The sequence below is a fragment of the Cibotium barometz genome, chromosome 28 (assembly GCF_041138505.1).
Source record: "Cibotium barometz isolate CiBa-2024 chromosome 28, ASM4113850v1, whole genome shotgun sequence".
Taxonomy (NCBI): domain Eukaryota; kingdom Viridiplantae; phylum Streptophyta; class Polypodiopsida; order Cyatheales; family Cibotiaceae; genus Cibotium; species Cibotium barometz.
In genome coordinates, this window is record NC_141073.1 from 20,442,683 (window position 1) to 20,468,974 (window position 26,292).

The following is a 26,292-nucleotide window of genomic DNA, read 5'->3' on the forward strand; positions in this document are numbered from 1 at the left end:
TGGATTTCGTATTCGGCTGGCAAATCATCAGAAGGTCAAATGCTTAGGTATGATCAAGGAATTGGAATTGCAAGCTTTTGATGTAAAGGTACTTGTGGATTGTCATGTTATGCCTGCAGGAATGGGTGCATTCCCCATCATTTTGGGAAGACCATGGCTGAGAGCAGTGAAGGCTGTTCAGGATTGGAGGAAAGGGGTCATTACTCTGTATGACAGGAGAGGGGATAAGAAGCAGTTTAATATGGATAACCAGAAGCCTGTCAATGATGAAGAGGAAAGTGAAGCTGATTCGAGTGATGACACGACCAGTAGCACCACTACTAGTGAAGGAACAGAGGATACTTCATCTAGTGAGGAGGATGCAGACATGGATGCCCTGGTTATTGATGAGGAAGTGCTTGGTGATGAGGTTGCTGAACAAGAAGAGACCATACAGGAAGAATGCGAGGAGGTACAAGTGAATCCTGAGCAAAGGTATGCATGTGATGTGAAAGAGCTTGCTTTTAAGTCTTTGGATAATGAACCTGTGTGGGATGAGTGGGAAATAGGAAGTCTACAAGATGATGAGCCGGAGTTGGAGCTGGATGATCAGATGTGCATTAATGTTAAAAAAGCCATGACTAGAATTGAGGCTATGAAGGAAAAGAAACACCAGAAGAAATTGAATGATGCTGCTGTTATAGATGAGTCTATGGATGCTGTAATAGATGAATTTCTTGGTGGCCTTGATGAAGATGAGGATACAGGAACTGAGGCGGATGCTTTGGGAATAGTGTCGGTTGAAGAGGAGTTTGTTTTGCCTGTGTGGTGGCTGGTTTTGATGGTGATGTTTCTTATGTGGATGGACAGGAAAATGTTATGGTACAGCAGGTTTTTCTTGATGAAGCTTTCATCAATTTTTACCCTCAGCAAGAGTTGCTGCACTGGTTCTCCGATATTGGTGCTGATCGTATCAGGGATTTTGGGTTTGAGATCAGACGGGATGGTGTGTATATCAGGAGCTTTGTTTCCAGAAGCTCTGGTGTTGTGTTGTGGGATATGGGATGGAAAATTATGCCTGTGAAAGATGACAGAGTTTCTTGATCACCTGGAATAGAGATGTGTTGGTTACACTGTATGATGCTCAAAGGATTGACAGAGGGAAACGTGGTCATATGCTTTCTGCTGATCATAAATGATTCAGCAGGCTAGGGGTTGGGCAAAGTATGTCAGGCTAAAATCTGAGAACTGTTTTGGGTCTGTGTACATATGGTGCATGTGGTGTGTGAATAAAATTTGCCCTGAATGCCCTGGCAAGTGTACAGGCCGAGTGGTTTGGCAAAAAGCTAGTTTATGCACGTGTTTTGTTTTTCGAAGCAGACGCTGGAGATCTGGGAGTTTTATTGCAACATATGGTGTGCGGGTAGTTGTTAAATATAGGGCACCGATGACTGGAATGGTTGTGTTTGGTTTGATGATGTAGCTGACGGAGGCCGGGGGCAGCTCATGTTTAGGAAAGATTATGGCACCGTATCTTCTGGAAAAGTATAAAGAGAAGGTTTGACGGTGTGGCCATTATTAAGCTTTTAAAAAATATATATATATATACATATATATAATCCACATGGCCATGGTTTTAATGGCCACATGGAAGGTTGGGTTGGCCGCCAGCTTGACGTCTAGAAGACGGGAGAAAAGGGGAAGGTGGCAATCGCATAAAGACAGAGGGTGGCGCTATAGAAAAGAGACGCCAAGGGAGAGCCAGCGTGGAGTCGTCGCCTTTGCTCGGGGCGTAGCTGCAAAACTGAAAAAAAGAGGAGAGAGGATCGCCTAGCGCAAGGGCCGGAGCAGTCGCAGGTCTTTAGAAAGGGAGCCGCCTAGATGGTTGATGCAGCTGCTGACCTTGGCGACAAGAAGAGACTGGCGACGGCTGAAGTGTAGAGGTAAGAGAGGCTGGCCCTTGTAACGCCGTCTGGAGAGAGAGTTGGCGACTGGAGGCCTTGGCATGACTAGGCAACGAGTAGGCTTGCTGAAGCGTTGCAGCTGTAGTAGGTGCTCAAAGGCGACTCAGAACCTGGTGAGATCCGCCGCTTGCTGTAGACAGGCTAACAACTTGCAAAAAGGCCGCCTAGGAGCGCTGGTGGCAAGGTGGACACCAAAGGGGCTGGTTTGTGAAGAGAATGCGCAGGGCATAGCTGCTGGGTGAAGAGCGTGGTCGCCTCATGGAAGATGCAGGCGCCTTGGTTATAGAGGGGCTATGGAGCGTATGCAGCCACAAGAAGAGAGAGCTGCAAGAAGTGTGAAGAAGCATAAGCCGGGAGTGCCCAGGTTTTTTCAGAGATAGCCGCCTTGTGTGTTGGAGACAGGCTCGTGACTGTACAGAAGAGGCTGTGCAGGCCTCTAGGTGATTGTGACAGTATGGGCTGATGATTGAAGCAGCAAGAGGGGGCTGCTGTTAGGAAGGGATTGAATGATGTGGCTTGGGGTAGATACAAGAGCAAGGGAAGGTGATGCTGCGGTGAGCAGTTAGTTGTGGTGCTGAGGATTGTGCAGAGGCTCTGGTGGTTGGTGAAGCTGCTCGTTACGACACACAGAGAGTGGGAGCTGCTGAGTTGAAGGTTAGCTGGTGTGGGCGCCTTCTGGAGAGGAGTAGCTGGTCTTGTGTGGGCGATGATTGCAGGCAGTCAGAGTGGATGCTAACCAGAGAGGGAGCCTTGGGTTTTTGTGTGTGTTGGATGCAGAAGAGGTGTTGATGTGTGGGCTGGAGATAGTGGGGCTCGCCTATGACACTTGGCGGGTAGCAGCTGGGGACAGAGAGTAGCCGGGCTACAGAGAAAGTGAAGAAGGGTTGCTGGTGTGGGCGCCCTCTGAAGATTACAGGGACCGGAAGACAGAGGCTTGGTCGTCAGACGCAAGGGTGTATTCCCTTGGCAGTAAATCCTGGCCAGAGTCCTGGTCTTTGGTGTATTTGCTGAGTTGTACATGGTTGATGTTGTATATGTTTTTTGCTGAATGATCATCTGTTCATTGTGGTTTTGAGCTGTCTTTATGGTGTGGGTGGGTGGCGAATGGTGAGAGAGTGTTCCAGCCGGTGGGGTGGTGGTGCCCCGTTCGTGTGAGTGTTTCCAAGTTTGGGAGGTGGAAGGGCTATAGAGGTAGGTTCTTTCTTCTTTTTTTCACCTCACAACGATAATGTGAGAATTATAATAGCCAGCACCACAAGGAAAGAGCTTTCATGGTCACCACCACGAGGAAAAAAATCATGGACTATAAGTGAGATTTATGTTTGTTTTGAACATTTTCATGATATGAGTTTTATGGGAGAAGCCTTATGCCTCACTCAATAAGGATAGTCATGGCATCCATGTGACATTGAAAGTTACTAATATATTAATCCTTACTTACACATCCCACAAGCTACAAGCACCAAACCATGGATGCTCTACACTAATTTCAAGAATAAAAATAAAATTTTGCAATTAAAAGACCATAGCACACATCACACGCATGCCTCTTAGTCTTACTACTTAATGCAACAAAACTCTCTAGCACTTGCACATATCGTTACAAATTGACACGCACCACGCTCTTATAATGTGGCATTGATTATCTCTCATGGGATGGTGATTTTCATTCTTGTGCAATTGGACATGGAGAGTTTCTCTTCAGGACTACAACTTTGGGTGCTCAATTTATTAATTTCTAAATCCATCAAGATAGAGGCACCAAGGTCCGTTTTATCTCCTCAATATCATTTTGTTTGAGGAAATGCTAGAGTGTAAGGCCAATGGTAAGCTCATGCCCCAGAAAAGTCAGCAAAGAAGCGATTGCAATAAAAAGAATTCCAAATTAGAGTCTTTTCTTTTAGTTGCCAGACTCTTGTATGGAGATACAAGAATAGTCATTTAAGCATTGACTATTTCATTCCTTCAACTCTCTCTCTCTCTCTCTCTCCCCCCCCCTTCCAAGGCAAAAATAGAGTATAGACGGCATACATTCATGCCTCTTCTTGTTGTGCCCCTCCTATATTCATAAATCAATGCTTACTCTTTTTTGTTATCTTTAATGTTTTCTCATGATTACTCTTTTTGTTGTCTTTAATGTTTTCTCATGCTTAAAGTAGTAGTTTTAGCACTTGTGGGCTTAGAAGTTTTCTTAGCCCCATTACTGAGTCTTAAAATGGGGTGCTTCTGAACTTTCTAGTGGATCTTTTCTACCATTGTGGCTCCAACAAAAGTTGGATATGGAGGTCAAAATAGGCATGGAACTTACTTTTTGCAAAATATAAATAGCTTAATATTACCAAACATGTACTTGTTGTAAGTGACAAAGCCTACATAGTTGCTTAAATTTAAAAGAATTCATGGGCCAGGTCTTCACCTTGCCTTTAGCTAAGTTTGATAAAAATTGATGTCAAAAAAAAAATCTCACCAAAAAATAATAATGTATAATGCCAAGGAAAATAGATTAGAGAATGATTTCAAAAAAAGATCCATGTAAGTGCACCAAAAAATAATAATGTATAATGCCTAGGAAAATAGACAAGAGAATACTGAAGATATCACCCAAGCTTGCTAATATATAGGAACATTGCAAATATTCAATTTCTAGAGAGGGTTCCAACCTAGACATAATCTTGATTACCCAAGGATTTCAAAGCTAGCTTAAAGAAACCTTTAAAATACAAAGATGTTGATGTTCAAGGGCTCAAAGTCAAACATATACGCCCCATGCTTATCTGGTATTCCCAATCTCACTCCATCTCAGGATATGATTGCTTTCGCCCCTTTGAGCATATCCTCTCCTATGTCACTTTATTTGGGCACTTTAGTTTATTTATTGAATTTTTGAATCAAAGCTCTCTATAAAGAAGGCAACAAGAAGTAGGTCCCACAATCATGATCAAGATTCCTTGTGATTCCCATGAAACAAAAAACTCATCACATGGACATAATATATCATTAATCTAGAATTGATTAAGGGGCTTCTACATGGCTCGTAGCATGTTAAGTCTTAATGGATGTGATAAAAATACATGGGGGGGAATTCATGAGAAGAAGAATGAAAGGGATTGAAGCCCCCCCTCAAATCAATGCTAGCCATGTTAAGCAAGTGCAATGCCAAGAACACTCATGGTGGAATGGTATGTTGCATGCCTATTATTAGATCATTCATGGCATCGTAGTCATCCATACCTTTTAAAACTAAATTAAAAAGAGTGGAAAAAGTAAGACATAATAAAAATTGACTTTTCAAATGCATGTTATTTTTAAATCTTATAACAAATAATGTCATTGCAACCATTTCTATCACATTCAACTTTTATCACATATTTAAATATCAATGTTTTCTTTTTTTTGTTGTGTTTGCACGTGTCTTCCCACTTCCCTCTAGTGTGCTTTTCACACAAGCGCACTACAGGGAAGGAAGAGTGCTTGTCACACAAGCACTCTTCCTTCCATTCACTTGTTCAAAATGGTACTTGATGTGTTTTTAGCACGTATTGAAATATTCAAGGTTCTTATATTATCGAAGTAAAGATTAAAGTTTATTATATTATCTAAGTATAAGTTCTTATATTATCTAAGCAAATATTAACCTTTAGCTATACCTTCTTGGGAAAAATGAGCTTGTAGAGATTCATAATGTAATTATAGAATCACGTATAAGACGATTTCTTGCTGTCGAAACGAACCGAAAATCTAGAACATTCTTTCTATGTTTTCATTCCCATCGCAAATATTAACTCTTCATTTCTATTGTCAATATTGTGGAAAAAGTAATTGGAACCCTATTTGTGTTTATCTTTTCCTTCACCTTCATCATTCCCTTAAACTCAACAAGGGAGGATAATAAAGTTTGTGCACAATTGTCTTCATAGATGTAATCAAAACCGTGTTCACGTTTCATCTTCACCATCCTTTAGACTCAACAAGGGAAATCAATAAAATTTTTGCACATGTTGTCTTCATATATTTTGAACCACCTATATCTTTTTAGGGCCTATGCCTCACTATTCTATATCATTTTAAGGCCTTGGCCTCACTATTCTTTGAACCATCTATATCTTTTTAGGGCCAGCTAGATGTCACTATTGTTTGGATTTCCTTGCTATCTTACCATAACATGCTTGATTGAGATTGGTTTCTATTATATATTTTCTTTCAACTTTCCACACTTATTTACAAGGGCTCTTGTGAAAGAAACATATTGCCTTCCTGGCACTACTAGAGGGGAGGTTATGTTTGGTTACGGGTTTGATTCCTATTGGTTTCCTTTTAAATAAATAAAATAATCCATAAATTTCATTGATGTAGCAAACAATCAAGGTTGTCAAACAACTTTTCACTTGAAGAGCAAAACCCGACACTTTAGAAAGCACCTAGGTAGAAGGATAAATTTTCTCATAATTAATGGCCCTTAATCATCAGGTAAAAATTATCTAATATAAGTTGTGACACCAACTTTTGTCTTAAATGGTCCATGGCACCTCTCATTAATATTGATCTTGATGAGGTGAAATTTACACGAGCTGTAATAAGGGTGGCATCAAGTGGTGATACAAATACCAAGATAGTCAAGTAAGATGTGAATCCCAAGCGGTTATTGGCCTAGGAAAAAATTCATGTGATTATGGATTGCCAAGGTTTTCAATCATGCAATGAGAACAATTTATTACATGGAAGCGCTCTAAATCCTACATTCTGAGCACTTATACATTACCCAATTCCTACATTATAAGCACTTCTACATTAGCTAAATGGAAAGATGTGGAAAGAGGGCCAAACGTGTGAGTAGGAAAGTACTTGCAAGGATACTACGAGCTCGTGAGGTCCTCACATGTGAGGCCATGGAGTTTTAGTCTAAGCCTAGATAGTAGAGGCAAATATTTTGTTGAAGTTTTCTAAACAAGGCCCATCGTTTTACCAAAAACATGATGAAGGGACCCAAGTTGGGTTGGTAGAGAGTTGGCAGTTGTTGAAGTCTCATTTTCGTATCATAAGGAAATGCAAGATTCAAGGTCCATTAGATTTCCACCAAAAGCATTAAAAAATAGGTTTTATGATAGCATTGGGACCATGTATAATTGGCAATGAGACCTATTGGAATGCTAGTGAGAAAGAGTGTAGGAATCCAAGGACTAGGGCATGAAAGATGGGACTAAGGAAATACTATATATTGAATATGCACAACCACTAATGGTTACAAGTTGCATGCATGTAAAAAGAGCGCACATTTCTTGAGCAATATCTATATTTTTAAAGGGACGATAATGTGAAAATTATAATAGCTAGCACCACAAGGAAAGAGCTTTCATGGTCACCACCACGAGGAAAAAAATCATGGACTATCAGTGAGATTTATGTTTGTTTTGAACATTTTCATGATATGCATTTTATGGGAGAAGCCTTATGCCTCACTCAATAAGGATAGTCATGGCATCCATGTGACATTGAAAGTTACTAATATATTAATCCTTACTTACACATCCCACAAGCTACAAGCACCAAACCATGGATGCTCTACACTAGTTTCAAGAATAAAAATAAAATTTTGCAATTAAAAGACCATAGCACACATCACATGTGTGCCTCTTAGTCTTACTACTTAATGCAACAAAACTCTCTAGCACTTGCATATATCCTTACAAATTAACATGCACCACGCTCTTATAATGTGGCATTGATTATCTTTCATGGGATGGTGATTTTCATTCTTGTGCAATTGGACATGGAGAGTTTCTCTTCAGGCCTACAACTTTGGGTGCTCAATTTATTAATTTTTAAATCCATCAAGAAAGAGGCACCAAGGTTTGTTTTAGCTCCTCAATATCATTTTGTTTTTGAGGAAATGCTAGAGTGTAAAGCCAATGGTAAGCTCATGCCCCGGAAGTGTCAGTAAATTATCGATTGCAATAAAAAGAATTCCAACTTAGAGACTTTTCTTTAAGTTGCTTCCATACTCTTGTATGGAGATACAAGGTATAGTCATTTAAGCATTGACTATTTCATTCCTTCAATAGAGTATAGACGGCATACATTCATGCCTCTTCTTGTTGTGCCCCTACTATATTAATAATCAATGCTTACTCTTTTTTGTTGTTTTTAATGTTTTCTCATGATTACTCTTTTTGTTGTCTTTAATGTTTTCTCATGCTTAAAGTAGTAGTTTTAGCACTTGTGGGCTTAGAAGTTTTCTTAGCTCCATTACTGAGTCTTCAAATGGGGTGCTTCTGAACTTTTTGGTGGATCTTTTCTACCATTGTGGCTCCAACAAACGTTGGATATGGAGGTCAAAATAGTCATGGAACTTACTTTTTGCAAAATATAAATAGCTTAATATTACCAAACATGTACTTATTGAAGTGCCTACATAGTTGCTTAGATTTGAAAGAATTCATGGGCATTTTACTTCATCAGTGTAAGAAGGTCTTCACCTTGCCTTAAGCTAAGTTTGATAAAAACTGATGTCAAAAAAAAGATCTCACCAAAAAATAATAATGTATAATGCCAAGGAAAATAGATTAGAGAATGATGTCAAAAAAAGATCCATGTAAGTGCACCAAAAAATAATAATGTATAATGCCTAGGAAAATAGACAAGAGAATACTGAAGATATCACCCAAGCTTGCTAATATATAGGAACATTGCAAATATTCAATCTAGAGGGGGTTCCAACCTAGACATAATCTTGATTACTCAAGGATTTCAAAGCTAGCTTAAAGAAACCTTTAAAATACAAAGATGTTGATGTTCAAGGGCTCAAAGTCAAACATATACGTAACATATTTAACATGTCACTTTATTTGGGAACACCATATTAGATAATTTGGGAAAAATCTCATTCCCATTTTAAAAATGGGACCATGGTGAACTTGTCCAAAATTTCATCAAAACCCCCTCATGTGACATATCATTTGAAAGATCTTGACGAGTAGGATGTAGATCTAAAATCTCTGACAAATTTGGAGTTAGTATGTTGAAGATATATCCAAAATTAAATGGAGTGATTGATTCCCAAAATATGAGATTTTTCTCAAATTATCTAATATTGACTTTGGGCACTTTAGTTTATTTATTGAATTTTTGAATCAAAGCTCTCTATAAAGAAGGCAACAAGAAGTAGGTCCCACAATCATGATCAAGACTCCTTGGGATTCCCATGAAACAAAAAACTCATCACATGGACATAATATATCATTAATCTAGAATTGATTAAGGGGCCTCCACATGGCTCGTAGCATGTATGAGTCTTAATGGATGTGATAAAAATATATGAGTCTTAATGGATGTGATAAAAATATATGGGGGGAAATTCATGAGAAGAAGAATGGAAGGGATTGAATCCCCCCCTCAAATCAATGCTAGCCACGTTAAGCAAGTGCAATGCCAAGAATACTCATGGTGGAATGGTATGTTGCATGCCTATTATTGGATCATTCATGGCATTGTAGTCATCCATACCTTTTAAAACTGAATGAAAAAAAGTGGAAAAAGTAAGACATAATAAAAATTGACTTTTTCAAATTCATGTTATTTTTAAATCTTATAACAAATAATGTCATTGCAACCATTTCTATCACATTCAACTTTTATCACATTTTTCAATATCAATGTTTTCTTCTTCTTTTTTGTGTTTGCACGTGTCTTCCCACTTCCCTCTAGTGTGCTTGTCCCACAAGCGCACTACAGGGAAGGAAGAGTGCTTGTCACACACAAGCACTCTTCCTTCCATTCACTTGTTCAAAATGGTACTTGATGTGTTTCTAGCACGTATTGAAATATTCAAGGTTCTTATATTATCTAAGTAAAGATGAAAGTTTATTATATTATCTACGTATAGGTTCTTATATTATCTAAGCAAATATTAACCTTTAGCTATACCTTCTTGGGAAAAATGAGCTTGTAGAGATTCATATTGTAACTATAAGACATTCTTTCTATGTTTTCGTTCCCATCACAAATATTAACTCTTCATTTCTATTGTCAATATTGTGGAAAAAAGTAATTGGAACCCTATTCGTGTTCATCTTTTCCTTCACCTTCATCATCCCCTTAAACTCAACAAGGGAGGATAATAAAATTTGTGCACAATTGTCTTCATAGATGTAATCAAAACCGTGTTCACGTTTCATCTTCACCATCCTTTAGATGAGGTTTGTGATGTGTCTAATCATGTAAACACTATGTAGAGAGTATATTTGTAAGATACTTTGAACATATTCTTAACTTATATTATCTTTCTATTTGTTTACATTCTTACTTTAAAATAATTTAATGCAAGAACACAAAGCAAATATGTACCTCCCAGATTTTAATGCAGGACCACAATGCAAATATGTACCTCCCAGAAATGGCACACATTGAGTCTAATGAATTTTATGAGGTTTGTGTGAAATTTTGAAGATTTCAAGTATCTACATTATATGAATTCTCAGAGACAACACCTATATTTACTCATGCTCTACAAAGCTCAACGTATGATGAGGAGGTGTGTTTTAAATACAATTCATTTTTTAATTCCATCTTATTTTTAATGATTATACTATTATAGTTAACATTTTCAAATTTTATACCATCATGGTTATTATTAATGTTATGGTTATACTATACTTCATTTTTTATTACTATACTTCATTTTTAAATTTTATACCATCATAGTTATTAATGTTATGGTTATACTATAGTTCATTTTTAAATTTTATACTATCATGGTTATTAATGTTGTTATTATACTTCTAGGATAAAAATGTTATTACCATCATAGTTATTAATGTTATGGTTATACTATACTTCATTTTTAAATTTTATACTATCATGGTTATTAATGTTGTTATTATACTTCTAGGATAAAAATACTTCTTTGCCTTCAAAGTGCATTGAATCAAGAAAGAGTTTATGAAAGCGAAAGGTTTGTACAACTTCTTAGTTTTGTCATGAAAATCAAAGCACATTGATTCAAAAAATGTTCTTAGTTGTGTCATGAATTTATTCTATCATATGGGAGTTTTTCTCTTGGGTGGACCTATTAGTAGTGGATGGCACCCACAAAATCAAAGTGTGAAGCTAGCTACATTGTGTCTTGCCTGATTGAGCTTGCAATAGCCATGTTCTTAGAGCTTTGCGTGTCTTAAACTTTAGTGTAAAGATGAAAATGCATCACATATTTTGACATTTATTGTTTCATTTAATTTTACAAAGTGTTTAACTTTCTATAACTTAGTATGGTTTTCTTATAAAAAAAATAACATTATCAATCCTATTAAAAAACCACCGCGTCTTTGAAACTTAATATTAAAAACTCTTAATTTCATTACAAAGCTTTAAGTTATCGATAAAAGGACTCAAATTAGAGCCAAGCAAGAGAGTAATAGTTACATGTGTACATGATTTATCTTTAAAATGCAAATTAAATGTGCAACATTGAGTTCACATTTAATTATTTGAGTAATAATTACATGTTTTGCATCTCATTTATCTTAAAAAGGGGAGCTTTAATGATAAATTCAATATGCAAGAATGGATTCACATTCAAAACATTGTCAATTCAATGTGTAGTTACCATGGAGATGAAGTTTTGAAAAATCATTCTTTAGATGGGAATTTGATGCGCCATTGTTAATTTAATGTGTAATTTCATTCTTGTGCAATTGGACATGGAGAGTTTCTCTTCAGGCTTTCATAAGAACCCTTGTAAATAAGTGTGGAAAGTTGAAAGAAAATATATAATAGAAACCAATCTCAATCAAGCAGGTTATGGTTAGATCGCAAGGAAATCCAAACAATAGTGACATCTACCTAGCCCTAAAAAGATATAGATGGTTCAAAGAATAGTGAGGCCAAGGCCTTAAAATGATATAGAATAGTGAGGCCTAGGCCCTAAAAAGATATAGGTGGTTCAAAATCTATGAAGACAACATGTGCAAAAATTTTATTAATTTCCCTTGTTGAGTCTAAAGGATGGTGAAGATGAAACGTGAACACGGTTTTGATTACATCTATGAAGACAATTGTGCACAAATTTTATTATCCTCCCTTGTGGAGTTTAAGGGGATGATGAAGGTGAAGGAAAAGATGAACATGAATAGGGTTCCAATTACTTTTTTCCACAATATTGACAATAGAAACGAAGAGTTAATATTTGCGATGGGAATGATAACATAGAAAGAACGTCTTATAGGTGATTCTATAATTACATTATGAATATCTACAAGCTCATTTTTCCCAAGAAGGTATAGCTAAAGGTTAATATTTGCTTAGATAATATAAGAACCTATACTTAGATAATATAATAAACTTTCATCTTTACTTAGATAATATAAGAACCTTGAATATTTTAATACATGCTAGAAACACATCAAGTACCATTTTGAACATGTGAATGGAAGGAACAGTGCTTGTGTGACAAGCACTCTTCCTTCCCTGTAGTGCGCTTGTGTCACACTAGAGGGAAGTGGGAAGACACGTGCAAACACACAAAAGAAAAAAAGAAAAAAAACATTGATATTTAAATATGTGATAAAAGTTGAATGTGATAGAAATGGTTGCAATGACATTATTTGTTATAAGATTTAAAAATAACATGCATTTGAAAAAGTCAATTTTTATTATGTCTTACTTTTTCCACTCTTTTTCATTCAGTTTTGAAAGGTATGGATGACTACAATGCCATGAATGATCCAATAATAGACTTGCAACATACCATTCCACCATGAGTGTTCTTTTGGCATTGCACTTGCTTAACGTGGCTAGCATTGATTTGAGGGGCGGATTCAATCCCTTCCATTCTTCTTCTCATGAATTTCCCCCCATATATTTTTATCACATCCATTAAGACTCATACATGCTACGAGCCATGTAGAGGCCCCTTAATCAATTCTAGATTAATGATATATTATGTCCATGTGATGAGTTTTTTGTTTCATGGGAATCCCAAGGAATCTTGATCATGATTCTGGGACCTACTTCTTGTTGCCTTCTTTATAGAGAGCTTTGATTCAAAAATTCAATAAATAAAGTAAAGTGCCCAAATAAGGTGACATGTTAAATATGTTACATATATGTTTGACTTTGAGCCCTTGAACATCAACATCTTTGTATTTTAAATGTTTCTTTAAACTAGCTTTGAAATCCTTGAGTAATCAAGATTATGTCTAGGTTGGAACCCTCTCTAGATTGAGTATTTGCAATGTTCATGTATATTAGCAAGCCTGGGTGATATCTTAGTATTCTCTTATCTATTTTCCTAGGCATTATACATTATTATTTTTTGGTGTACTTACACACTGGATCTTTTTTTGACATCATTATCTAATCTATTTTCCTTGGCATTATACATTACTATTTTTTGGTGAGATCTTTTTTTTGACATCATACCCCCCCCTCATTGTGCTTACTAATAAGTGTATGCTTTCAAGGTCAGAACATTTTGTCCTTGACATCGTACCCCCCTCCCTCTATCTTTGTGTAAACAAATAAGTGTATGCTTTCAAGGCAAGAAAACATTTTATCCTTGACACAACCATCAATCTTGACTTTTCAACATTATAAGTACCATTTTTTATAAAGGGGAAACAAAGTGTAGGTATTGCTTCATGATTTTATTTTCACATGAAATTTCTTATTTCTTGTGAAACAATCCATGGTAAGGGAAGATAAGCTATAAGTATCACTTGTATGTTTTATATTTATAAAAAAGTGCCAAGATTTCTTGCACCTCCCCTCCCCAAACAGCACACACATGAACACATGCATGATACACACACATGTGTGCACACACATGCATACACACGCTCACAAACACACACACACACACACACGCACGCACATATAATTGAACTTATTTTAAATTTTAATTAGTGAGATTATAGCCACTTGCATCATTCATCTAAATAATGCGGTTATTGGCCTAGGAAAAAAATCATGTGATTATGGATTGCCAAGGTTTTCAATCATGCAATGAGAACAATTTATTACATGGAAGCGCTCTAAATCCTACATTCTGAGCACTTATACATTACCCAATTCCTACATTATAAGCACTTCTACATTAGCTAAATGGAAAGATGTGGAAAGAGGGCCAAACGTGTGAGTAGGAAAGTACTTGCAAGGATACTACGAGCTCGTGACGTCCTCACATAATATAAATAGCTTAATATTACCAAACATGTACTTGTTGAAGTTACAAAGCCTACATAGTTGCTTAGATTTGAAAGAATTCATGGGCATTTTACTTCATCAGTGTAAGAAGGTCTTCACCTTGCCTTAAGCTAAGTTTGATAAAAACTGATGTCAAAAAAAAGATCTCACCAAAAAATAATAATGTATAATGCCAAGGAAAATAGATTAGAGAATGATGTCAAAAAAAGATCCATGTAAGTGCACCAAAAAATAATAATGTATAATGCCTAGGAAAATAGACAAGAGAATACTGAAGATATCACCCAAGCTTGCTAATATATAGGAACATTGCAAATATTCAATCTAGAGGGGGTTCCAACCTAGACATAATCTTGATTACTCAAGGATTTCAAAGCTAGCTTAAAGAAACCTTTAAAATACAAAGATGTTGATGTTCAAGGGCTCAAAGTCAAACATATACGTAACATATTTAACATGTCACTTTATTTGGGAACACCATATTAGATAATTTGGGAAAAATCTCATTCCCATTTTAAAAATGGGACCATGGTGAACTTGTCCAAAATTTCATCAAAACCCCCTCATGTGACATATCATTTGAAAGATCTTGACGAGTAGGATGTAGATCTAAAATCTCTGACAAATTTGGAGTTAGTATGTTGAAGATATATCCAAAATTAAATGGAGTGATTGATTCCCAAAATATGAGATTTTTCTCAAATTATCTAATATTGACTTTGGGCACTTTAGTTTATTTATTGAATTTTTGAATCAAAGCTCTCTATAAAGAAGGCAACAAGAAGTAGGTCCCACAATCATGATCAAGATTCCTTGGGATTCCCATGAAACAAAAAACTCATCACATGGACATAATATATCATTAATCTAGAATTGATTAAGGGGCCTCCACATGGCTCGTAGCATGTATGAGTCTTAATGGATGTGATAAAAATATATGAGTCTTAATGGATGTGATAAAAATATATGGGGGGAAATTCATGAGAAGAAGAATGGAAGGGATTGAATCTTCCCCTCAAATCAATGCTAGCCACGTTAAGCAAGTGCAATGCCAAGAATACTCATGGTGGAATGGTATGTTGCATGCCTATTATTGGATCATTCATGGCATTGTAGTCATCCATACCTTTTAAAACTGAATGAAAAAAAGTGGAAAAAGTAAGACATAATAAAAATTGACTTTTTCAAATTCATGTTATTTTTAAATCTTATAACAAATAATGTCATTGCAACCATTTCTATCACATTCAACTTTTATCACATTTTTCAATATCAATGTTTTCTTCTTCTTTTTTGTGTTTGCACGTGTCTTCCCACTTCCCTCTAGTGTGCTTGTCCCACAAGCGCACTACAGGGAAGGAAGAGTGCTTGTCACACACAAGCACTCTTCCTTCCATTCACTTGTTCAAAATGGTACTTGATGTGTTTCTAGCACGTATTGAAATATTCAAGGTTCTTATATTATCTAAGTAAAGATGAAAGTTTATTATATTATCTACGTATAGGTTCTTATATTATCTAAGCAAATATTAACCTTTAGCTATACCTTCTTGGGAAAAATGAGCTTGTAGAGATTCATATTGTAACTATAAGACATTCTTTCTATGTTTTCGTTCCCATCACAAATATTAACTCTTCATTTCTATTGTCAATATTGTGGAAAAAAGTAATTGGAACCCTATTCGTGTTCATCTTTTCCTTCACCTTCATCATCCCCTTAAACTCAACAAGGGAGGATAATAAAATTTGTGCACAATTGTCTTCATAGATGTAATCAAAACCGTGTTCACGTTTCATCTTCACCATCCTTTAGATGAGGTTTGTGATGTGTCTAATCATGTAAACACTATGTAGAGAGTATATTTGTAAGATACTTTGAACATATTCTTAACTTATATTATCTTTCTATTTGTTTACATTCTTACTTTAAAATAATTTAATGCAGGAACACAAAGCAAATATGTACCTCCCAGATTTTAATGCAGGACCACAATGCAAATATGTACCTCCCAGAAATGGCACACATTGAGTCTAATGAATTTTATGAGGTTTGTGTGAAATTTTGAAGATTTCAAGTATCTACATTATATGAATTCTCAGAGACAACACCTATATTTACTCATGCTCTACAAAGCTCAACGTATGATGAGGAGGTGTGTTTTAAATACAATTCATTTTTTAATTCCATCTTATTTTTAATGATTATACTATTATAGTTAACATTTTCAAATTTTATACCATCATGGTTATTATTAATGTTATGGTTATACTATACTTCATTTTTTATTACTATACTTCATTTTTAAATTTTATACCATCATAGTTATTAATGTTATGGTTATACTATAGTTCATTTTTAAATTTTATACTATCATGGTTATTAATGTTGTTATTATACTTCTAGGATAAAAATGTTATTACCATCATAGTTATTAATGTTATGGTTATACTATACTTCATTTTTAAATTTTATACTATCATGGTTATTAATGTTGTTATTATACTTCTAGGATAAAAATACTTCTTTGCCTTCAAAGTGCATTGAATCAAGAAAGAGTTTATGAAAGCGAAAGGTTTGTACAACTTCTTAGTTTTGTCATGAAAATCAAAGCACATTGATTCAAAAAATGTTCTTAGTTGTGTCATGAATTTATTCTATCATATGGGAGTTTTTCTCTTGGGTGGACCTATTAGTAGTGGATGGCACCCACAAAATCAAAGTGTGAAGCTAGCTACATTGTGTCTTGCCTGATTGAGCTTGCAATAGCCATGTTCTTAGAGCTTTGCGTGTCTTAAACTTTAGTGTAAAGATGAAAATGGATCACATATTTTGACATTTATTGTTTCATTTAATTTTACAAAGTGTTTAACTTTCTATAACTTAGTATGGTTTTCTTATAAAAAAAATAACATTATCAATCCTATTAAAAAACCACCGCGTCTTTGAAACTTAATATTAAAAACTCTTAATTTCATTACAAAGCTTTAAGTTATCGATAAAAGGACTCAAATTAGAGCCAAGCAAGAGAGTAATAGTTACATGTGTACATGATTTATCTTTAAAATGCAAATTAAATGTGCAACATTGAGTTCACATTTAATTATTTGAGTAATAATTACATGTTTTGCATCTCATTTATCTTAAAAAGGGGAGCTTTAATGATAAATTCAATATGCAAGAATGGATTCACATTCAAAACATTGTCAATTCAATGTGTAGTTACCATGGAGATGAAGTTTTGAAAAATCATTCTTTAGATGGGAATTTGATGCGCCATTGTTAATTTAATGTGTAATTTCATTCTTGTGCAATTGGACATGGAGAGTTTCTCTTCAGGCTTTCATAAGAACCCTTGTAAATAAGTGTGGAAAGTTGAAAGAAAATATATAATAGAAACCAATCTCAATCAAGCAGGTTATGGTTAGATCGCAAGGAAATCCAAACAATAGTGACATCTACCTAGCCCTAAAAAGATATAGATGGTTCAAAGAATAGTGAGGCCAAGGCCTTAAAATGATATAGAATAGTGAGGCCTAGGCCCTAAAAAGATATAGGTGGTTCAAAATCTATGAAGACAACATGTGCAAAAATTTTATTAATTTCCCTTGTTGAGTCTAAAGGATGGTGAAGATGAAACGTGAACACGGTTTTGATTACATCTATGAAGACAATTGTGCACAAATTTTATTATCCTCCCTTGTGGAGTTTAAGGGGATGATGAAGGTGAAGGAAAAGATGAACATGAATAGGGTTCCAATTACATTTTTCCACAATATTGACAATAGAAACGAAGAGTTAATATTTGCGATGGGAATGATAACATAGAAAGAACGTCTTATAGGTGATTCTATAATTACATTATGAATATCTACAAGCTCATTTTTCCCAAGAAGGTATAGCTAAAGGTTAATATTTGCTTAGATAATATAAGAACCTATACTTAGATAATATAATAAACTTTCATCTTTACTTAGATAATATAAGAACCTTGAATATTTTAATACATGCTAGAAACACATCAAGTACCATTTTGAACATGTGAATGGAAGGAACAGTGCTTGTGTGACAAGCACTCTTCCTTCCCTGTAGTGCGCTTGTGTCACACTAGAGGGAAGTGGGAAGACACGTGCAAACACACAAAAGAAAAAAAGAAAAAAAACATTGATATTTAAATATGTGATAAAAGTTGAATGTGATAGAAATGGTTGCAATGACATTATTTGTTATAAGATTTAAAAATAACATGCATTTGAAAAAGTCAATTTTTATTATGTCTTACTTTTTCCACTCTTTTTCATTCAGTTTTGAAAGGTATGGATGACTACAATGCCATGAATGATCCAATAATAGACTTGCAACATACCATTCCACCATGAGTGTTCTTTTGGCATTGCACTTGCTTAACGTGGCTAGCATTGATTTGAGGGGCGGATTCAATCCCTTCCATTCTTCTTCTCATGAATTTCCCCCCATATATTTTTATCACATCCATTAAAACTCATACATGCTACGAGCCATGTAGAGGCCCCTTAATCAATTCTAGATTAATGATATATTATGTCCATGTGATGAGTTTTTTGTTTCATGGGAATCCCAAGGAATCTTGATCATGATTCTGGGACCTACTTCTTGTTGCCTTCTTTATAGAGAGCTTTGATTCAAAAATTCAATAAATAAAGTAAAGTGCCCAAATAAAGTGACATGTTAAATATGTTACATATATGTTTGACTTTGAGCCCTTGAACATCAACATCTTTGTATTTTAAATGTTTCTTTAAACTAGCTTTGAAATCCTTGAGTAATCAAGATTATGTCTAGGTTGGAACCCTCTCTAGATTGAGTATTTGCAATGTTCATGTATATTAGCAAGCCTGGGTGATATCTTAGTATTCTCTTGTCTATTTTCCTAGGCATTATACATTATTATTTTTTGGTGTACTTACATGGATCTTTTTTTGACATCATTATCTAATCTATTTTCCTTGGCATTATACATTACTATTTTTTGGTGAGATCTTTTTTTTGACATCATACCCCCCCCTCATTGTGCTTACTAATAAGTGTATGCTTTCAAGGTCAGAACATTTTGTCCTTGACATCGTACCCCCCTCCCCCTATCTTTGTGTAAACAAATAAGTGTATGCTTTCAAGGCAAGAAAACATTTTATCCTTGACACAACCATCAATCTTGACTTTTCAACATTATAAGTACCATTTTTTATAAAGGGGAAACAAAGTGTAGGTATTGCTTCATGATTTTATTTTCGCATGAAATTTCTTATTTCTTGTGAAACAATCCATGGTAAGGGAAGATAAGCTATAAGTATCACTTGTATGTTTTATATTTATAAAAAAGTGCCAAGATTTCTTGCACCTCCCCTCCCCAAACAGCACACACATGAACACATGCATGATACACACACATGTGTGCACACACATGCATACACACGCTCACACACACACACACACACGCACGCACATATAATTGAACTTATTTTAAATTTTAATTAGTGAGATTATAGCCACTTGCATCATTCATCTAAATAATGATAATGTTGTTTTTTTTGAACAATTTGAGCATTGAAATAGCGAGGAAATGGCTTATTACCATGTGCGTGGGTAAAAGGGTAGCATGCTTGTAAATTTAGATAATTTAATTAATATGGATACTAATCATATGTTATAGGGTTAATGGAATTTTTTACCCTATTTGACAATCATCTTCACAATCATGAGAGAGGTTTAGACATCACTTGGCTTTTCTTGCTGAAGGACTTATCTCAATCTCAATCACATCATAATCAATCCATTCATGCTTAATCTCAATCTCAATCACAATCTAAAATATCAATATTCATCATGATCAATCTTGTCAATCAATCAATATCATTCTCAATCTCAATCTTACATTAAAAATATATTAATTAAAACTTGGGATCTTACATAAAAAGAATAATAGTCTAAATAAAAGACATGTTTTCTTGTTGCTTCTCTTATCCTTGAAATAAACCATCTTTGCAATCTCAAAAAACTCAAAAGAAACACTATGCATGCATCTCTAAACCAAATATAAATAAAATTGTTAAACTCTTTAAATTTATAGCCTCCCAATCCATAATTTCAAATAGAAAGAATAGAATAGTCAAACTCACGAGTCACAATCCCTAGCTCTAAAGAGAATTCGTCTTCTTTAACTATAGTAACAAATTTTTGACCTTGAATGAATCTTCATCCATAATTAAAGAATTAAGATATATTTAAAAAAAAAAAGAGGACAATAGCTCTTCATCTTGGTTTTGTTCCCTTGATGTGACACAATGAACACTTCTTCTAGAAGTACATAGTAAGTTTTTTTTTTGAGAGGACAATAGTTCTTAATCTTGGTTTTGTTCCCTTGATGTGAAACACTAAGCAGTTCTTCTAGAAGTACATAATATGTTTTCTTCTTTATAATATTAAGAAAAAAAATGGAGAAGACTTATCTCGTTTTCATTAGCTCTTCATCTTCGTTTTGTTCCCTTAATGTACATAGTACGTTTTCTTCTTTCTACCCTAACTTCAGCTTAAGTTGATTATAATTCTTTGTTCTAATATTAAAATAAAACTATTCTTGTGGCCAAATTAATTGGAATAGGTTTTGTCCTCAACCTAACATGGACATAATTACAAAACAATATCCATATATAGCTAAAAATTTGAATGGAGTATGTTTTGCCTCAACCTACCAAGGACGTGATTACAAAAAATGTCCATATATAGCTTAAAAACATAACTTTTTGTAAAATATATGTTTTTTGTTTTTTTTAATGAGCCATAGCTTTATTATTCATGTTAAATTCTTGCATTTATAATATTTATAAAAAAGCATAATTTGAGTTAAGTGCTTCTATAACACTATATAAATGGTTATATCTATTACATATTAACCATGGACAATCAAGGCACAAGGAAAAAAGGAATCCTAGATTTTTAAAAACTAAGAGGAAAAAATCCTTTCGATTGACCTGCTATGTTACATGGGTGAGGTGATATGGGCGCCACCCGCGGGCTCAGCGTGTGGCTTGCAAGGTGCCCCCAGGACAACTGGCACCAGGAGAAGAGGCCAAAATGTAGAAGCCTTATCATTCGTGGTGGGCAGCAGTTGTGCCGCGCAGCTAGGTGGCGCTCACACAGAAGGCGGGAATATCACCTAGCTGTGCCGCGCAGCTAGGTGGTGCTCAGAAGGCGGTGATATTAGTAGGAGCTATGCCGCACAGCTAAGTGGCGCTCAGAAGGCGGCGGTATCGACAGCAGCTGTGCCATGCGACTGGGTGGTGCTCAGATAGCGCCACATCATTGGGTACACTAGGCACAGACATAGACGGTTGGATGCCAAGATAATGGCGTTGCACGTAGAACATATTAGCATCAGCTTTAGCAGTGGGTGGCCGCAATAACAACAACAACACACATGTTTGCATCCATCAGATCACACTCGAGACTTGCAGATCATCATGGTTGGTGAGATCTTGCAGATCATCATGGTTGGTGAGATGTGTAGAAGAGAGATGATGCAAGGAGAGCCTCAACACTAAAGGGCACGGGACACTGGGGAAGCCAAAGATTTGGGATCGAGGGTGGGAAAGTGGGGGGACGCTGGCGGCTTCAATCTGGGCCGTCGGATGCAGTGAACTCGGGTAGCAACTGGTGAACTCGGGTTTCGGCTGAGCTGGCGCCCCAAATCGAAATTTAAAATAAACTCAATAGCCACGTTGGCTTGACGTGGAGGGCAGGCTTCTCCAGCGTGGCTTGCAAAAGGGCAGAATTTTAAATTTGTATGATGACGTCGTAGAGCATGTGTTGCATGTGTTCTGTAAAATCACCACGGCTATGGAAAGCTCTTCTCAGGAATCACTCAGATTGATTCCAGATTTAAACCAGGTACACACACACACAAAAACTCACACTTGCCAATCAACAGGCTCTCTCTCTCTCTCTCTCTCTCTCTCTCTCTCTCTCTATGTGAAGAGCCCCTTAGGTTGATTTTGGATTTAAACCATGCACACACACACTGGATTTAAACCACGCATGCGTGCGCGCATGCACGCACACACACACACACAATTTTGCCACTTGAAATCAGCTTTTCTCTCTCTCTCTTTGAAGAGGTTTTTGCATTGAAGCTAAATGGATGCTCAATGAATATTGAAAACATGGGTCAATCAAGCCATCTAAAACAGAGACCACCTCATCTTTGCGAGAACAGATAAGAAAGAAGCGCTCATGGAGGGAAAAATGCATACATTGATTGCAACACTGTGTCTTGAGCAAAGCCTTGTAGGGGATACTTCTAGCCGTAGCGCTTCATTCATCATCCAATGTTTGATTACTTCTAGGACTAGCAGACCCCCCATAGCTTGTCATTGGCTTTGTGGACATTCGTAGAGCGGAGGGTGACATTACCTTTGAAGTGGCATTAGTTATAGAAAGGTTTGCCCTTCCTAGTGCCCTACATTGTTTTCATAGCCATAATAAAATTAGCAAACGATGCAAAAACTTGTTTTAAGAACATGTCCTACCTCTCTCTGCCTATCTAACTTGGACTTCAATAGCAGGTTGATTGGAATCCAACGAGTGACACAAGTGACTTCGCGGTGCCATGGCAGGCTAATTGGAATGCATCAAATGAGGCTGATTGGAATGCATCCAATGACACAAATCAGTTCATATTGGATGAGTATTTAGATAATACAACAAGTAGTGACACTACATCAAGTGACGACGCAGATGTATGTGACCTCTTCCAAGATGATAATGAGGGTGTTTTTCCAAGTTCATGGAGTACACCTAGGCTTGATTCATGGGGGGCATTGGATCCATTTACATATACATCAAGCTTTTTTTTCTCTTTCGATGAGAAGAGCTTCTCCTTAATGGAGAAAGATCTTAGAGGAGCTCTCACAGTGACGCTTCCAACATTAAAAGCACACGATGCAAGAGACTTGTTGGATTTGAAGAGGTGGAAAAGAATAAGAGAAGAGCTTTGTTTCAGCCCGCTTCACCTTTGCCTATGTTCGAAATCAACAGGATTGAAAATAGCATACATTGAAGATTGGGAGCGTATTGTCGTGGCAGCCCATCGTCCTCTTGAGCATGGTGTTCATCATGGTGTGAATGCCACTATCAATGCAATCAAGGCAGAATGGTGCACCGACAAGAGGAGGCATGGAATTTCTCTTGACTATGTGAAAGATAGGATTATCGCTTGCGGCTGCCTGCTTACTGAGGTCGGGGAACAGACCCCTACGAGCAAAAAGACCATAGCTCCAGCATCAACAATTGTCACAACTAAGTCTCAAGTCAATCAAGAGTTGACCAACATCATGATCAAGCACCAAACAAAGCTAGTATTACTTCGATCCACAAAGAAGCATGGACCATCCAAGTGGGTGCAAGAGTACATGTGCCATAGGGCAGGAAGTATTGCTCGGAGAGGTGCTAACAAGAGAAGATTGCGGAGGTCCAAGAGGTGTGGGTGTCCCTTTAAGGTGGTCTTGCAGCACTCTCATGACACAGAGAAGGTGACCATGCTAGTTCATGATGTTCACGAGGGACATATACCAGGCTCACGTGTTGACCTCTATTACTTGCCCGTGCACCCACGTGTGATTGCTTGTTGCATGGATGACTTGTTCGACATAGGGACATGTCGTCATGTGGCAAAAATGTCTACATCAAAAGAAAGATTTCACATACAGAATGCCTTGCCATTAGATCGTGTAATCTTTCGCTTCTTCATGATACCAAAAGAGGTGCAAATGATGTCATATCAAATGCGCACACAAGGTACTTTGCTTTGCTTTACCAACAATTCTCCTTGTAACTTTTGGTTGTTTTATACTTCTAATCTGCCTCTCTATCCTTGTAGGAAGATGTACAAACAATGATTGGGCTGCGATGTTTGGAGAGGCTCTTCGTTTGCAAGAACAGAACAAGGTTCTTTATGTTCAACCTTACAGCCAACGTTCTTTATGTTTGAAGCTCTTTCCCCTATTCTTGCCTCTTTATTCATCATGATTTCTTTGTAGGTTCTTTATGTTCAACCTTATAACCCACAAGCCTCTGATGAAAGTAAACGACCCTTTGTCCTCATCATTCAAGATGAGTGGATGCTACAAATTGCTCTTCGTTTCTCACGACACAACACTTGGGCAGTAGATAGCACATTCAAGACAAATGTCTTTGGTTTGCCCCTGTATGCTGCAGTTTTGCCCAACCAAAATGGCATGGGTATTCCAATATGGCTCATGCTATGCACTAATGACATCGGCACTAACCAAGAAAGTGTAGCCTTGGAGTTGACCTTCAAGATGATCTTCACAAGGTTGCATGGAGTTCGTCCGACGGCTATTATCATCGACAAAAACCAGCAAGAGTTGGAAGCCATTATGAAGATTGTTGATGTAGACCCCTATTGCTGGACACAAGATGAAGAAGGGAGACGACACCAAATTGCATGCCATGTCTTGCTATGCTGGTTTCATGTTAAGAAGGCATGGGTAGAGAACCTCCTACCGCAAGTAAGTCACCTTTTAAAAGCTAGATCCATTCTATTGTGCATATCATTATCAGGTGGTATGTATATTCATTTTATTTTGGCTATGTAGGTTCCAAAAGAGAAGCGAGATGATGTGTATAGTTCCTTGTCAAATCTAATGCAAATGGCAAGTGAAGAGGCATTTGAAGAGAGATACCAAGAGCTCTTGCAGAGATATTCAGCGTATATCAATGTTCAACGATACATCTCGAATGGATGGTGTGCCACCACATGCATGTGGCGGAGAAGGTGGCCAAAGTTTGGGCGTCTATTTTCACATGGAAATGTGGATACAACAAACTTGGTCGAGAGGCTCTGGCAATACATCAAGTACACTCTTCTTGATGCAAAGATAAATAGATCAATTCTAGTTCTGTTACATGCTATTGCAGGGGATTCTCTAACGGGCACTTACATCGGCGGAACGCTACTTGAGTTCTTTAAGCTTCTCTTGTGGCTTGTCCCCCCTTTGTTGCTTGACACTCATGAAGAAAAGGTGTCGTGATACTAACCAGCTTTACGTACTTTTCAGCTGATTCTCAACGTTTTAGTATTCATGGATCAAGCAAGAGTCATACGTCCAGATTAGAAGCAGGTGAAAAAATCTTGAGAAGATTTGAGGCTAGTTCGTCCACCCTTCAAGTGATTGATGAGTCCACTTTGCTATTCAAAATCTTGAGTATGTGTTCATCTTCGCAATGGTATCATGTCAGTGTTCAGTCCAACTATTGCGATTGTCCAAGTTGGGGATCTGATTGTAAGCATCTTTATGGAATCCGCCTAATAATTCAACATCATTTTCCACATCTACATGCCATTTTCCCTGTCCTTGATAGTCTTCATTCTCTAAGTCAAATGGACGAGGACATTGATGTTGGGCTAAGTGAGCAGGACATGCCAGATAACATAAAGAGTGGTGAGTGCAAGGTTGTCAACATCAATGAGCAGATAGCTTGCTGCATTCAAGACATGAAAAGGGTTCTACATGTTTTGGAAGAGAATCTATCAGCATGTGACACCAAGTTGAAAGAAGCAATACTCCAGCAATTGAGCATCTCACAGAATAATATTTCAGCTTTGATTATCCCAAAGGAGATTGATTTGCCAATGAGGGGGTCCATCAAACAAATCCAAGCTCATGTTACGCTTACTCGGCTTGGTCACGGGAGACCGCATGAAGTAGCTACAACCGTATGTGATCAAGAGATAGCCTGCTCGCCTCCAACAAAACGTGCTTGTATGACAGGGGTCTTGAGACGTAAGCATCAACGTGGCAGGAGTCGGGTGCGGTTTGACAAGAGACCTCGCATATTTTGTCACCATTGCTGTAGTAAAACTCTCCTAGTTGATCCTATACAAAGTCACTCGTGCCATACATGCCACGCGCTCCTTCCCCTTTCAAGTAGACATGCCCCAGTTGGTTCAGAGGCTCCTCTTATTAACCGAGCTGTTAACCTCTACAACAACCTTTGCATTGAAAAGGGACTACTCATCTCATGTATGTATGGGTCACTTGAAGATGAGGAGAGGCACTTCACTATGCATTTATCTAATGGTTCAGTACTCGAGAAGGTCCT

At 36.8% G+C, this 26,292-nt stretch overlaps 1 protein-coding gene across 1 annotated transcript; it reads left to right on the forward strand.

Moving 5' to 3' along the window:
• The first annotated feature begins 22,737 nt into the window (after positions 1–22,737).
• Positions 22,738–25,220, forward strand: LOC147622631 (uncharacterized). The gene is made up of 4 exons (XM_086822599.1): positions 22,738–23,964; positions 24,047–24,114; positions 24,207–24,698; positions 24,786–25,220. The coding sequence occupies exons 1-4, from the start codon at positions 23,052–23,054 to the stop codon at positions 25,218–25,220; spliced, it is 1,908 nt and encodes a 635-aa protein (XP_086678725.1). The 5' UTR covers positions 22,738–23,051.
• The last annotated feature ends 1,072 nt before the right edge of the window (positions 25,221–26,292 follow it).

What these genes read in the sequence shown, in the direction of transcription:
- LOC147622631 (XM_086822599.1), top strand. Translation starts at nt 23,052, where the DNA reads ATGGAGAAAGATCTTAGAGGAGCTCTCACAGTGACGCTTCCAACATTA. An exon ending in ATATCAAATGCGCACACAAG is followed by an intron (nt 23,965 to 24,046) that starts GTACTTTGCTTT and finishes CTATCCTTGTAG; the next exon opens with GAAGATGTACAAACAATGAT. An exon ending in TAGAGAACCTCCTACCGCAA is followed by an intron (nt 24,699 to 24,785) that starts GTAAGTCACCTT and finishes TTGGCTATGTAG; the next exon opens with GTTCCAAAAGAGAAGCGAGA.